The 14,169-nt window shown below is 39.3% G+C and overlaps 1 protein-coding gene across 1 annotated transcript in view; it reads left to right on the forward strand.

Moving 5' to 3' along the window:
- Positions 1–14,169, forward strand: part of syt14a (synaptotagmin XIVa) — a gene marked incomplete at its 3' end in the record, with an annotated part of 123,734 nt that overhangs the window by 90,000 nt on the left and 19,565 nt on the right. Inside the window, exons 5-6 of the mRNA XM_084182550.1 lie at positions 12,577–13,026; positions 13,406–13,595. Of these exons, the coding sequence (XP_084038676.1) occupies positions 12,577–13,026; positions 13,406–13,595 (640 nt within the window). The remainder of the gene's footprint in view (positions 1–12,576; positions 13,027–13,405; positions 13,596–14,169) is intronic.

The following is a 14,169-nucleotide window of genomic DNA, read 5'->3' on the forward strand; positions in this document are numbered from 1 at the left end:
AATATGGTATCTCAATGGACCTAAAAGGAAATCTCACAACATACTATCTACCTCATGCAATTAAGGAAATTATGAATATTAAGGATATATTGGAAGTAGTTGATATAGGCTTAAATATCCTAACCTAGTGAGATGGTTTGGGATGAGTCGGGCGGCAGAGTGAAGTAAAAGCAGCCAACAAGTGCTCAGCATATGTGGGAACTTCTTCAAGACTGTTGGAAAAGCATTCCAGGTGAAGCTGATTGGGAGAATGCCAAGAGTGTGCAAAGCTGTCATCAAGGCAAAGGCTATTGGAAGAATCTCAAATATAAAATATATTTTGATTTGTTTAACACTTTTTTGGTTACTACATGATTGTGTTATTTCATAGTTTTGTAGAAAATAGTAAAAATAAAGAAAAACCATTGAATGAGTAGGTGTTCTAAAACTTTTGACCGGTAGTGTACATGGTGGAGGCACAATCAAGCTAGTCGTCTTGAATACTTTTTATGTCATTTTCGCTGGAACAAAAAGTTACGAGTGTTGATAAGGGACAGAATGCAGTCGGACCATCAAATCAACATTACAGAATTTCTGTGAGGGCGAGGATATTGGAAAAATATATTCGAAGCATACTGGATGAGAACTTGTTTTTAACCCACATAACATAGGTACAGCAGATCCCGTTATTGTATGGCACACTTTTAAATGTGCCTTTAGAGGCAATTCAATACTCATCTTTAAAACAAAATAATTTAGGTCAAACGAGTTCATCTTAACAAAGGAAATAGAGGAACTAACAGTACAGATACAGTTGAAGTCATTAAAACCTTTTTAACCACTCCACAAATTTCTTGTTAACAAACTATCGTTTTGGCAAGTCGGTTAGGACATCTACTTTGTGCATGACACAAGTTCATTTTTCCAACAATTGTTTACAGACTGATTATTTCACTTATAATTCACTGTATCACAATTCCAGTTGGTCAGAAGTTTACATACACTAAGTTCACTGTGCCTTTAACAGCTTGGAAAATTCCAGAAAATGATGTCATGGCTTTAGAAGCTTCTGATAAGCTAATTGACATAATTTGAGTCAATTTGAGGTGTACCTGTGGATGTATTTCAAGGCCTGCCTTCAAACTCAGTGCCTCTTTGCTTGACATCATGGGAAAATGAAAATAAATCAGCCAAGACCTCAGAAAAAAAATTGTAGACCTCCACAAGTCTGGTTCATCCTTGAGAGCAATTTCCAAATGCCTGAAGGTACCACATTCATCTGTACAAACAATAGTACGCAAGTATAAACACCATGGGACCACGCAGCCGTCATACCGCTCAGGAAGGAGACGCGTTCTGTCTCCTAGAGATGAACGTACTTTGGTGCGAAAAGTGCAAATCAATCCCAGAACAACAGCAAAGGACCTTGTGAAGATGCTGGAGGAATCAGGTACAAAAGTATCTATATCCACAGTAAAACAAGTCCTATATCGACATAACCTGAAAGGCCGCTCAGCAAGGAAGAAGCCACTGCTCCAAAACCGCCATAAACAAGCCAGACTACGGTTTGCAACTGCACATGGGGACAAAGATTGTACTTTTTGGAGAAATTTTCTTTGGTCTGATGAAACAGAAATAGAACTGTTTGGCCATAACGGCTTGCAAGCCGAAGAACACCATCCCAGCCGTGAGGCACGGGGGTGGCAGCATCATGCTGTGGGGGTGCATTGCTGCAGGAGGGACTGGTGCACTTCACAAAATAGATGGCATCATGATGTGGCTATATTGATGCAACATCTCAAGACATCAGTCAGGAAGTTAAAGCTTGGTCGCAAATGGGTCTTCCAAATGGACAATGACCCCAAGCATACTTCCAAAGTTGTGGCAAAATGGCTTAAGGACAACAAAGTCAAGGTATTGGAGTGGCCATCACAAAGCCCTGACCTTAATCCTATAGAAAATGTATGGGCAGAACTGAAAAAGCGTGTGCAAGCAAGGAGGCCTACAAACCTGACTCAGTTACACCAGCTCTGTCTGGAGGAATGGGCCAAAATTCACCCAACTTATTGTGGGAAGCTTGTGGAAGGCACTGGGAATGTGATGAAAGAAATAAAAGCTGAAAGAAATAATTATCTCTACTATTATTCTGACATTTCACATTCTTAAAATAAAGTGGTGATCCTAACTGACCTAAGACAGGTAATTTTTACTAGGATTAAATGTCAGGAATTGTGAAAAACTGAGTTTAAATGTATTTGGCTAAGGTGTTTATAAACTTCCGACTTCAACTGTAGATAGCAATATAAATGGTAACATAGAGGCACAGAATAAGTTAGAGGAAAAACAAAAAGAAATGGAGGAACTTATTCAAGAAAGATCAAGTGTAATATATAATAAAATAGTGAACTGGATGTAATATGGGGATTTTTTATTAAAACATAGAAATGCTAACAAAAGTCATTTACAGAAACGTGTTATGAATGACGGAGTCATCCATGATTCACCAAACAATATTTTGAAAGAGGAAGCAAAGTACTACTTTAAGCATATGTTTTCATTTCAGTCTCCTCCATCTCCACTAACTGAAGTTAATTGTAAAGATATTAATAGTGTAAAATGAACAGCTATACAGAATGACAGAAGGCCTATACCGAAGGCTTAATTACAGAGGAGAAACTTCTAGATACAATGGAAGCCTTCAAGTCCGGGAAAACTCCTGGGCTGGATGTCATACCAGCTAATGTATATCAAATATTTTTCGATGTAGTCAAAGGTCCGTTAGTAACATGTTTTACCCACTCCTATAAAAATAGTGGACTATCAGATACTCAGCAAGAAGGTCTGATTTCACTATTACTGAAACAGGACCCAGGTGGTAAATTAAAATCCTAGGAACATCCTAACCCTACCACCCCTCCCCTAATTGGAGTAAACTAATGAACAACAACACTTAGACATGTTGTATTATTGGTCGATACGTTGGAGATTATATAAGACAAGTACGGGAAACAATAGAACACTATGAAAAATCTGGGAAACCAGGCCTGGTATTCATAGCTGACTTTGAAAAGGCCTTTGATTAAGTACGACTTGACTATTTTAATTTTGGAGAGTCTCTTATACAATGGGTTAAAGTTATGTATAGTAACCCCAGGTGTTAAATAGTACATAATGACTACTTCTCAGAAAGTATAAAATTGTCAAGAGGAGTAAAACAAGGTTGTCCACTACCGGCATATCTATTTATTATGGCCATCTAAATGTTAGCTATTAAAATCAGATCCAACAATAATATCAAAGGGTTAGAAATCCAGGGCTTAAAACAAATTGTACGCTGATGATTAATGTTTTCTTTTAAATCCGCAATTTGGATCCCTGCACAGCCTCATAGAGGATCTAGATAATTTTTCTAACCTCTCTGGATTAAGACCGAATGGTGATAAATGCACCATATCACATATTGGATCGCTAAAACACACAACTTTTACATTTCTGTGTAGTTTACCAATAAAATGGTCAGACGGTTAAGTGGACATATTCATATCCCAAAAGAAAGAAATTATCTCACTACAGTACATTATAATAGAAAGTTAGCCAAATTAGATAAAATCTTGCTACCATGGAAAGGCAACACCTGTCTATTTGTGAAAAAATCACCCTGATTAACTCTTTAGTCATATCCCAGTTTACCTATTTACTTATGGCCCTGCCTACACCTAACGACTTGTTTTTTAAATTATATGAGCAAAGAATATTCCACTTTATTTGGAACGGCAAGCCAGACAAAATAAAACTGGCCTATTTATATAATTAATATGAATTTGGAGGGTAGAAATTATTAAATATTAAAGCATTAGCGACCTCTCACTAAAGTCTTCAGTCATACAAAATGTATACTTAAATCCGAACTGGTTCTCTAGCAGATTAGCAGGAATGGTTCACTCCGTGTTCAAGAATGGCCCTTTTCCCTTCATTCAGATTACAACTTCTCACTTTCTCCAAAATATCGCTATTTTTAAAACAAGCCATAGAAAGCTGGTTGCAGTTTCAGTTTAATCCACCAGAAAAGACAGAAAAAATATTACAATAAATATTATGGTTAAACTCAAATATACTAATTGATTAAAAAATTTAAAAAATGATTTTCTTTTTTTACAACAGTATAATCTTTGTAAATGACATCATAAATAAGACTGGTGGAGTATTGTCACACATGCAGTTAATACAAATATATGTCTGCTCTGTCCAAAATTACAACCAACTGATTGCAGCATTACCAAAAATGGAGGAGGCAAGTGGAAAGGGAAGAAGGTAAGGAACGTGTCTGTCGGCCCTGCATTAAAGACCAAAATTGTGCTAAATAAAAAAGTATATCTGTTTCATTTAAGGACAAAAAAACTGACAGCTGTGCCATACAGGTTGCAAAATAGTTGGGAAGAGATTTTCGATGAACCTTGGTTCTGGCTTCTTAAAGAAAAACTAACAGGTCTGTGAGAGCCGGAATTCTTACTGGTTGGTAGGTGATCAAATACTTATGTCATACAATAAAATGCAAATTAATTACTTAAAAATCATACAATGTGATTTTCTGGATTTTTGTTTTAGATTCCGTCTCTCACAGTTGAAGTGTACCTATGATAAACATTACAGACCTCCACATGCTTTGTAAGTAGGAAAACCTGCAAAATCGGCAGTGTATCAAATACTTGTTCTCCCCACTGTACATAAAGGCTTAATGATGTAAACACAAATGTATTAACAGTTACGGAATTATCACTAACAGTTAAAACAAATATACATTAAAGACATGTTTAAACCATACATTTCCTTTAATTTGTAAATTTTTTAAACAATACAAATACATGAAGTTTCCAAAAGTCCAGCAATGCAATTACAATGAACAATTACACAGGGCTGTGAATAGTGTAGCTTGTCCCTGAGCTTGCGGACGAATGGTTCTTGCCTCTTCCTGCTGGAGGTACTGGATGTTGATTCCAACCTTAAAAGTAACAACAAAGAAAGTTAGCAGGTCTGTCACGAAATGCCTTTGTCACCATCTGGATAAGGGCATTTCTGTGCAGCACCAGAAACTCTAAATGGGAATATGGGAAATGATATTCAATTTGCATCATTATATTCCTCTTTCATTTACAAATCTCATGACGTGACTATGAGAAATGGCTGTATCTAGGGGGATTTGTATTTAGCTGAGGCTGCTAGCTAGCTACATTTCGGCTAGCTAGCAATTGCTGTCAAGTCACCAAAATTATTTGAATTAACGAATGCAGTAGCTACAGTATGTAATATAACTCAACACTTAACTACTACAAACTCATTTAAATTAAAATAAATAAAGTTTAACTTACTTGTTTTTCGCTGTCCAGTGGCAGCACAAGGGGGCATTTGATTTGCAAACTCATCACATGATCAGCGTCTCGTCAGCAACACTAAAAAAGTACCTACGGGTCACAGAATTTCAGAAATTTTCCAAATCAAAGTCCCCCACTTAGTAGTAGAAAAGTGTCAATAACCATTCATGATATATGCAAAATAATTGTCTAAACATTAACAGTGATTCATATTTAAGTGAAATTTTCATTAAATTTGGGTTTTAAAACATATTCCAAGGTCAAATAAATGCCCCCAATGCGAATCACTGTATATGGAATACATATTGGCTTAGAGCAAGAACTATTCTGTGTGCAGCAGTAAAAGTATATAAGGGAATACTCAGTAGGATCTGTAGAATGTATACATGGTGTCATTTCATGGGGCTCTGAATAATACGGAGTGTTGCTGGCCTTTTACTCCACCCATTCCATTAGCGGCCGAAATACATCACATGTGCACTTACTGCACTACAGAAAACCTTATATTTTTCCCAGACCTCAAATGTCACCCCTTGATGTGGTTTAAGCATTGTTGTGAACACAGAAAATCCAATTTTGTTGTTTTTCTATTAATATTATTTTTTTTTTTAATGGGGGTAATCGAAATCTGGAAAAAATAAAATAAAACTGGATTTTAAAAGGCCCTACTAAAGTTTTTTGCTGTGCATGACTGCACTTTAGGAGAAGTTGAGGTCAGGTCCAAAATGTTTACTGTAAAATGTACGTATGGGTGGTCCAGGGAATCAAACCCTAACCTGGCGTTGCAATGCACTACCAAGATGCATTGACTATTCACCCAAGAGGGAAAGAGTTTGGGCCATCCTAGAAATGTTTTAGTGAAATATAATATGAACGACTTACAGTCATGGGTGAATACATCTTTACGTATGGGTGGTCGCGGGAATAAAAACCAATATCCTGTCATTGCAATGCTCTACCAAGATGTATGACAGGGTTTTAAAGGCTTTGTGAATCCTCAATTTAACATGATTTATAAGGCCTCTATTAAGTTGTGCTTATGCCACCCTTTATAAAGCACAGGTTTATGTCATATTTGACATTGTGAGTTATGTCACATTTGAAATTGGTGGTTATGTCACACTGTTATGCCACATTTATGAACCCTTTATAAAGCATGACATACGGTTATAGATGATTTGTAACACATTTATGTAGTGTTTATGAAGGCTTTATAAAGCCTTTATAAGCTGCACGTTATTTAAAGCAGGACCCAAAAATTATAATGTCTGAAAGAATGAAATGTATTTAATATTTTTCAAATTATTAAGCATGTCCTCAAAACTGAAATAAACATCAGAAAGTGTCCTCATTTAGCATAACAAAATGCATATCAAGTTCCTGACATGGACCTTAGCCAAAAGCATATGCCTTCAGAAAGTATTCATAACCCTTGACTTATTCCAAATGTTGTTGTGTTACAGCCTGAATTCAAAATTGATTAAATATATTTTTTCTTACCCACCTAGACACCTCATAATGACAAAGTCAAAATATGTTTTTAGAAATTGTAATGAAATACAGAAATATCTGATTTAGATAAGTATTCCCACCCCTGACTTTTTCTGCATTTGTAAGAGCTTTCCACACCTGGATTGTGCACCATTTGCCCATTATTCTTTTCAAAATTCTTCAAGCTCTGTCAAATTGGTTGTTGATGATTGCTAGTAAACCATTTTCAGGCCTTGCCATTCAGGTTAATTCATCTCCTAGTGTCTGGTGGAAAGCAGACTGAACCAGGTTTTCTGCTAGGATTTTGCCTGTGCTTAGCTCCATTCCGTTTCTTTTTTATCCTAAAAAACTCCCCAGTCCTTAATAATTACAAGCATACCCATAACATGATGCAGCCACCACTATGCTTGAAAATATGGAGAGTGGTACTCAGTAATGTGTTGTATTGGACTTGCCCCAAATATAACACTTTGTATTCAGGACAAAAAGTGAATTGCTTTGCCATATTTTTTGCAGTATTACTTTTGTACAGGCTTCTTTATTTTCACTCTGTCAATTAGGTTAGTATTGTGGAGTGACTACAATGTGGTTGATTCATTTTCAGTTTTCTCCTATCACAGCCATTAAACTGTAACATTTTTAAATTCACCAATGGCCTCATAATGAAATCTCTGAGCAGTTTCCTTCCTCTCCGGCAACTGAGTTAGGAAGGATGCCTGTATCTTTGTAGTGACTGGGTGTATTGATACACCATCCAAAGCACTGGTGTCAAACTCATTCCACGGAGGGCTGAATGTCTGCGCGTTTTCGCTCCTAACCCTTGTACTTGATTGATTAATTAAGGCCACTAATTAGTAAGGAACTCTCCACACCTGGTTGTCTAGGGTTTCATTGAAAGGAAAAAACAAAAACCTGCAGACACTAGGCTCTCCATGGAATGAGTTTGACACCCCCGATCCAAAGTGTAATTAATATCTTCACCATGCTCAAAGGGATATTCAATATCTGCTTCTTTTTCAGTTTTCAGTTTCATGGGGATATGCATTTAGATCTTCTTGAGTTATACAGTGTTGTTTCGAAGTAGCCTACAGTGTTATTTTGAATGATGTACAGTGAGCGAAATTTACATTTACATTTGACATTTTAGTCATTTAGCAGACACTCTTATGCAGAGTAGTGAGTGCATACGTTTTCGTACTTTCTTGTACTGGTCCCCCGTGGGAATCGAACCAACAACCCAGGCATTGCAAGCGCCATGCTCTGTTCTGTTATGTAGAATACTATTATATGATCTTGCAGACATTTATTCAGCTTTGATCTAACTTTATTAAACGAGCACATTTGCCAGAGTAGCCTGTCCTCTATGAGAAGAGCAGAGGCCGTGCGCAAAGTAGAGAATTAATCCATGCGCAGAACTAGTTCCGCACATGCGCAGAAGCTTTGGGATCTTTAAAGGTCAGGGAAAAGTCTGATCTACAGCCACTCCGAAACTTAAAACAGTGTTGGGTTATTTTATGTTTTCCAAGCCTAAGGAACTTTCAGAAACTTGCTGGGCCTCGTCTTGCTAACACCAGCCTCTACCTCCTTGACTTGAGAGTCTGGAACGGCCGCTTTGATGTGTCGGCACGAAGCGATAATGAAGGGGCTGTGCCCTCAGTCTTCATGGCAACACCCTACTCTGGTTGTAAAATAATAGTGAAGACATCAAAACTATGAAATAACACATATGGAAGTGTTAAACAAATCAAAATATATTTTATATTTGAGATTCTTCAAATAGCCACCCTTTGCCTTGATGACAGCTTTGCACACTCTTGGCATTCTCTCAACCAGCTTCATGAGGTAGTCACCTGGAATGCATTTCAATTAACAGGTGTGCCTTCTTAAAAGTTAATTTGTGGAATTTCTTTCCTTCTGAATGTGTTTGAGCCAATCAGTTGTGTTGGCAATCAGAAGATAGCTCTATTTGGTAAAAGACCAAGTCCATACTATGGCAAGAACAGCTCAAATAAGCAAAGAGAAATGACAGTCCATCATTACTTTAAGACATGAAGGTCAGTCAATACGGAACATTTCAAGAACTTTGAAAGTTTCTTCAAGTGCAGTTGCAAAAACCATCATGCGCTCTGATGAAACTGGCTCTCATGAGGACCGCCACAGGAATGGAAGACCCAGAGTTACCTCTGCTGCAGAGGATAAGTTCATTAGAGTTACCAGCCTCAGAAATTGCAGCCCAAATAAATGCTTCACAGAGTTCAAGTCACAGACACATCTCAACATCAACTGTTCAGAGGGGACTGTGTGAATCAGGCCTTCATGATCGAATTGCTGAAGAAAAAAAACACTACTAAAGGACACCAATAAGAAGAAGAGACCTGCTTGGGCCAAGAAACACGAGCAATGGACATTAGACCGGTGGACATTCGTCCTTTGGTCTGATGAGTCCAAATTGGAGATTTTTGGTACCAACCGCCGTGTCTTTGTGAGACGCGGTGTGGGTGAACGGGTGATCTCCACATGTGTAGTTCCCACCGTAAAGCATTGAGGAGGAGGTGCTATGGTGTGCGGGTGCTTTGCTGGTGACACTGTCTGTGATTTATTTAGAATTCAAGGCACACTTAACCAGCATGGCTACCACAGCATTCTGCAGCGATACGCCATCCCATCAGGTTTGGGCTTAGTGAAAAAAACAAGGTTGAATCATGACGTCAGGTCGGAGCTCTAGAAAGAGGCACGAGTTCCCGACTTGGAAGTCCGAGTTGGATGACCGTTCACAATGTATTTTTTCAGAGTACCCAGTTGTCTTTAACTCACTGAAGTCTGAGATTTCCCAGTTCGGAGTTTCCAGTTGTTTTGAACGCTGGATTGTCGGCATGGCCAATGTATTCAACCTTTTCTGGCCCAAGGTGTTGCATATGAATGTTTATCATTTTAAGCTTGGAAAATAGACCCTTAAACCCAGACTTGGACCTGTATTTTGGAGCTGCCTTACTCAAGAAAGCAAAAAGGAGACCATGTTTGGATGCGGCTTTATTAAGTAAATTATAAATTTTTTTACATTATTTGCAAACTGATATTTCGACACGTATTAATGCCAAAATAACATACAAAACAGTTAACAATTTTTTTTTTTTTTTATTATTTTTTAGCTAAACAGGTGGGGCTCAAAACAGGTGGGGCTCTAAATGACGGGTAGCCACTGGTTGTTTATATCAGACTTGAATGTTGGCTATATGACATACACACTGAGTATACCAAACAGTATGAACATCTTCCTAATATTGAGTTGCACCCCCCCTCAGAACAGCCTCAATTCGTTGGGGCATGGACTCTACAAGGTGTCGAAAGCGTTCCACAGGGATGCTGGCCCATGTTGAGTGTACAAAACGTTAGGAACACCTGCTCTTTCCATGACATAGACTGACCAGGTGAATCCAGGTGAAAGCTATGATCCCTTATTGATGTCACTTGTTAAAGAAGGATTTTTAAGCCTTGAGACAGTTGAGACATGGATTGTGTATGTGTGCCATTCAGAGGGTGAATGGGCAACACAAAATATTTAAGTGCCTTTGAACGGGGTAAGGTAGTAGGTGGCAGGAGCACCAGTTTGAGTGTGTCAAGAACTGCAGCGCTGCTAGGTTTTTCACGCTCAACAGTTTCCTGTGTGTATCAAGAATGGTCCACCACCCAAAGGACATCCAGCCAACTTGACACAACTGTGGGAAGCACTGGAGTCAACATGGGCCAGCATCCCTGTGGAACGCTTTCGACACCTTGTAGAGTCCATACCCCGACGAATTGAGGCTGCTCTGAGGGCAAAACTCAATATTAGGAGTTTTTTACTCTCAGTGTATATGGAAGTATTTATGGAAGTTTAGTTGTTGAAATTAATTAATTTACATACTTTAGTCCCACATTGATGTGTACCTTAAAATACAGTGTTACTGGATATTTTGGTAGGCCAAACGATAGTTAAAAAACAACAAAATAACAAAACAAAAGAGAAATGCTGATGTATAGCCGGCACTCTAGACTTGACTGAAACCATGGCAACCACATGGAAAAGAAGGACCAACTGCCATGGAAACCTGAACCTAAATATATATTTCTACATTTGCACAGCCATTTTCCTTTTCAACTTCTCTCTCTGAACCACTACAGAGTAACCTAATGTAGCAGGTGTAAAAGAAACGCCTGAGCGGGGTCGGTAGAAACAGGAAGCATCCGGTTTTCAGGCTTCACCTCTTCCTCTCTGTTTTCCCTGAAAACCAGATGCTTCCGGTTTCTACCGACCTGCTGAGGGTGCTACAGAGTCCCCCATTCCTTCACAAAGGAGCAAAAGGCTTAAATTAAAAGAAAGAAGAAGAGTTATTAAAGTAATTTGATTGGGAAACCATATGGTTCAGACAAGACTAGAGCTCAGAGGATGATGTATAGCGTTTTCGGTAATTTGATTATAGCATTTTCTGTGCACTGAATATTTCTGAATTTAGTAGTATCTGGTGTGGGGTCTATAGAAGAGGATTCTAAAGTGCCTTTTTGCAAATGTAGATTTTTCATGCATAAGACTGTGATTATGTGCATAAGCGTGGCCGTGATGGGTAGAGATGATTGGAATGAAACACTTACTTTGGGCTTCAGGACCACACACACATGCACACAGATAGCCAAAGTCTCTCAACCTCTATTTCTCCCAACAAATTTCCCACTCTCTTTGCTTGAATTCCAGTCCAATAAATTCCCTGTTAACCCCTCACCCTCAGAGATTGGAAATTATTGGATGGATGTAAACAAGATGTTGAAAACAGCACCCGGTATTGTTGAGCTATTGCAATATTGCTATCAAGAAGTATTTTCAGATCTGAAGGAGGGAGTAAATTATCGGATTGTAATCCAGCCTTTGAAACAGCCTTACAAATGTGATTTACTTAGTCTCACATAAGGTCTCATGCAAAACATATCACCACTGTCAGGATTTTGTCTGATAGATTTCCCTCATAAACATGTGTTATGTTTTTATATTCCCGAGTGGCGCAGTGGTGACCGGGAGACCCATGGGGTGGCGCACAATTGGCACAGCGTCGTCCAGGGTAGGGGAGGGAATGGCCGGCAGGGATGTAGCTCAGTTGGTAGAGCATGGCGTTTGCAACGCCAGGGTTGTGGGTTCGATTCCCACAGGGGGGCAGTATGAAAAAAAATAATAATATAATAATAATAATAATAATAATAATAATAATAATAATAATAATGTATGCACTCACTAACTGTAAGTCGCTCTGGATAAGAGCGTCTGCTAAATGACAAAAATGTAAATGTTATGTTTTTATCTGACAGAAGCCCTTATACAGGTCATGGTACAAGAGCAAAGATAAACTACGTCAAAAACATAAGGTAACTTTGATTGTCCTGATCCATTTCACCTCCCATAGTCCAAATCCTCCAATTCATCCTACTGTACATCTGCTCACCCAAGTAGAAACTAGAGGTGGTGTCTTTAGCATCTCTCTCGTAGCTCAGGTGTTTGTGATAGTCAATGCTGTTCAGTTTCAAGCAAATATTCAGTACTTCTCTAGTTCAAGTGACTAGCAATGTAGAAATAGTCCAAGAGCTGTTATGACTGCATAAGGTATGATAGATCATACTTATGGCAGTGTAAAGTAGACTTCAAGAATGTTATGCATTACGTTTGCCAATCTTTGGTACATTACTTCCTGTGTGGTGTAATGTGTCTCTTTAGGACATGTCTGCCCGGGGGTCAGCAGTGCAGCTCCCCAAGGGCTACGAACCGGAACCCCTGGCCAAATATGGCACCCTGGATGTGGTGTTCGACTACGACTCCCAGGACCAGCGGCTGGCGGTGACGGTCATGGCCGTAACGGACATCCCGGCCCTCAAGCGTACAGGTAACGTCGCCTGGCAGGTACATCTGGTGCTGCTGCCCACGAAAAAGCAGAGGGCGAAGACGGGCATCCAGAAAGGGCCCTGCCCGGTCTTCACGGAGACCTTCCGCTTCAGTCACGTGGAGTCAGAGATGATCAGCAACTACTCCATTCGATTCCGTCTCTACAGCGTGCGGCGGATGAAGAAAGAGAAGGTGCTTGGAGAGAAGGTGTTCTACCTCACCAAGCTCAACCTGCAGGGCAAGATGTCAGTGCCGGTCATACTGGACCCCTGCTGTGCCCTCCCGGTGAGTAGATCAAAGGAAAAGCTAGGCTGCAAGCATTTACTGTACACAACAGCTGTGATTTGTAGAATGCTGTTCCTGGGGCAATTTGTCATGTACTTACTAAGAACCTACCTGGATAATACTGCCAGTTATTACGGTATCTCTGCATTTTTATCATAAGAATGTATATTCCTTACTTCAAATTTCACTGACATTGAATCCTGGGCCTGTATTCATAAAGATCTAGGATCAAGTCACCCTCTGTCCATGTAATTGTATTAATTATTACAAATTCAGGAAAAACTGATCCTATATCAGCACTCCTACTCTGAGATGTGGGCCCTGAAAATTCACTGACCTTCTTGTTGGTCCATCTGTCTGTCCACCTGTGTGTTAGCAGGGCGGTGAATCCCAGGCTAGTATATCGGAGATGTCCTGCAGTGAAAGTGCCTCTTCATTCCAGTCAGCCAGCCATGGCTCCACACCAGAGATCTTGGTAGGGCTCGTCTACAATGCCACCACGGGCCGTCTCTCAGTGGAGATCATCAAAGGCAGTCACTTCAAAAACCTGGCTGCCAACAAGCCACCCAGTAAGTACACTAAGACATTCTTCTGGTTGCTTGTCAACACTTTGTCAATAATAGTCAGTGTCACCTGAGTCCAGTTTTTAATTTGACGATAAGGAGAGTCCTTGCTTTCAGATCCGGTCTCGGTCACTTGAAGGATAGAGTAGCACTGGATAAATCAAGTGAAGCAACAGTGAATGAGGAATTTTCTTGTAACTAGCAGTAATATGTTTTTGTCAAGATCATACATTTCTGAGCAACTGTTGATTTAAGCAAAAAATGTGTGATGGGTCCACACTCAAAAAGATAAAGCTTACTTTTTACTGCATCAGGATAGCGTACACAGACGTTTAGGCCTCAATGTGTAGGTTTTAAAATAAAATCAATCAGAAACAGCATTTATAGGTAGGGCCCTTTTGATTTGGGGATTCCTTTTCATCCCACCTTATGAGGCAGATATAGCACCTTCTCACACCACGTGTGAACTAACTGTTACATTCATACCATAATCATCTAAAGTAATTATCCAATTATCCAAAATAAATTCCCAACCATGTGGATTGACTATAAATGAAATGTCTGCTGACACTTAACACCG

The sequence above is a fragment of the Coregonus lavaretus genome (assembly GCF_964263955.1).
Source record: "Coregonus lavaretus genome assembly, chromosome: 18".
Classification (NCBI taxonomy): domain Eukaryota; kingdom Metazoa; phylum Chordata; class Actinopteri; order Salmoniformes; family Salmonidae; genus Coregonus; species Coregonus lavaretus.